Source organism: Meleagris gallopavo, chromosome Z, assembly GCF_000146605.3.
Source record: "Meleagris gallopavo isolate NT-WF06-2002-E0010 breed Aviagen turkey brand Nicholas breeding stock chromosome Z, Turkey_5.1, whole genome shotgun sequence".
In the NCBI taxonomy this organism is placed as follows: Eukaryota; Metazoa; Chordata; class Aves; order Galliformes; family Phasianidae; genus Meleagris; species Meleagris gallopavo.
This window is the reverse complement of record NC_015041.2, coordinates 37,684,778-37,686,736: the sequence shown is the minus strand read 5'-3', so window position 1 is coordinate 37,686,736 and position 1,959 is coordinate 37,684,778. Positions and strand designations below refer to the sequence as shown.

The 1,959-nt window shown below is 42.3% G+C and overlaps 1 protein-coding gene across 1 annotated transcript in view; it reads right to left on the bottom strand.

Annotated features, from left to right (window-relative positions):
• The window catches only part of DAPK1 (death associated protein kinase 1), a 145,244-nt gene that overhangs the window by 89,848 nt on the left and 53,437 nt on the right, over positions 1-1,959 (bottom strand). The window contains exon 2 of the mRNA XM_031557415.1: positions 31-155. Coding sequence (XP_031413275.1) covers positions 31-155 — 125 coding nt within the window. The remainder of the gene's footprint in view (positions 1-30; positions 156-1,959) is intronic.

The following is a 1,959-nucleotide window of genomic DNA, read 5'->3' as shown; positions in this document are numbered from 1 at the left end:
AAATAACCCAACACTAATCTGTTTGCTTACCTACTTCTTTGTTTCACCGCTGCTGCTAAGTGGAAACAAATGAATTCATCCCTAACAAGGGAAAAACAGGCTGATTTAGAAAAAAAAACAAAAAAAACAAACCTTTCATCAGTGCTTAGCCAAATCTTAGATCATGACTCAGGTTCTCACATAAATACAAAAAATTTTTAAAGTCACAGATGCTTTTAATAGTCACTTGATCCTTTAGTTTTAAGCCTCACTCAGGGTTGATATTTGCAAGTATATTTATATGCAAATATAAGGTGATGAGCCTAAGGGGGAATTAAGCAAGAGAAAGAAATAGGATTTACAAGAATACTTCAAGCAACCCTCAAAGCTTAAGTTCAAAAACAAGTTAAAAGCATCAGTGAACTAAACTGTTCAACAACTACGCTGAGATTTCTTTACCCCTACTATTTTATGGCAGCACTTAGCTATGGAATGATGTGCATTTCTCAGAGTGGTACTGAGGTAAACTCCTTCAGCCCTTTTATTTTTATAGTGAAACCCACACATCTGGTTATGTTTATAATCAGCATTATCTCACAATAGTCACTAAAAATCAGCAAAGTTCTTTGTTACATTTACTTTAAGGAGAAACAAAGTTTAACTAATTCATTTAAATTCTTTAATGTTATAGGTTTAAACTGCATGCCAAAGTTATAAACCACTAAAACGGAGAAAAGCAAAACCAGCCTTGGTACTGCAACACCTTGTTTCTAACTCATCACATTAACACAACAATTTTTGTTTTTACTGAACTTTATTACATGATATTCAGATAATTTAAAAACTCCACTTGCTTTTTTTTTTTCTTAAATACTATGTAACATCAGTATTTGCACTTCCCCACGTTTCAAAAATGAAATTCCCCATCTTCAGTGCTACATTCTGGAGTTAACATGAGACTTCTGAAGCATGCTTGTACAGGAAAATTCTCATATTTTTACATGCTGCCTATGTGAATGCAACGGAACTCTTCTGCATGTGAGCATTGTTAAGGAACCAGCTCTTTATCACAAACAGGTGTTGGTGACCAAGGGTCGCATTGACACTTTCCCTCTAAAATGATTACATGAGGGCTTATATCAAGCTCAGCATTTCCACAACTAGCAGGCTGGAACCGTTTTCTCTGTGAAGAATTTTAAGAAAACACTATATATAATTTCTGATTCTGTCTTTATTTTCTCCTGTAAAATACATCACGTACCAATGTCTGTAAGCACAAGCATGGTGACAGTTTCAGTAGTACAGAAGCTAAAAAACTGAATTCCAGAACACATCACACATTCTTCCCAAAATCTTTTTCAAGTCCAAATAAAGAATTCGGAGCACACACCTGAAATTTATGGTTCAGTATACCACATATCATTCTACCACGATATCCAACTAGTCAGTACGACAAGGCTGTCCGACAGACACCTGAGATGTAGGAAAAGGTTCTGCATGCGCCTGCACAACGAGTACGTTGCTGTTGCTTTAAATGTCCCTGACAACATGCCGCTCCTTTTCATCCGCAGTCCCACAGCTCAGAGCCCCACTGCACCGCAAAGCCGGGCCGACACCACCAGACCACCACCCCCGGGGGCACTCAGGGCATCCCCTGCCCTCGGCACAGCCCTGCAGTAACGTGAAACAGTCCGAGCTTTGCAATCACTGACATCACCGCCAGACAGAGATTCGGCCCTGTGCCGTCTCGAAATGCTGCAACCCTCTCCTATAGAAGCGGGGAGGACGACGAACCCCGGCCGGCCGAACTGAGAGGGTCTGAGACGGAGGGCGAAGGAACGGGTCTGCCCGTTGCCCACCGCGCCCCAGCACCACTGCCGGCCCTGCTTCCGCCGCTCCCAGACTCGCCACAACGGCACAATGAGAACTTCTGTCCCCGCCGCCTCCGCCCTGCACCCACCTGCCGAGATCCTCGCCGGT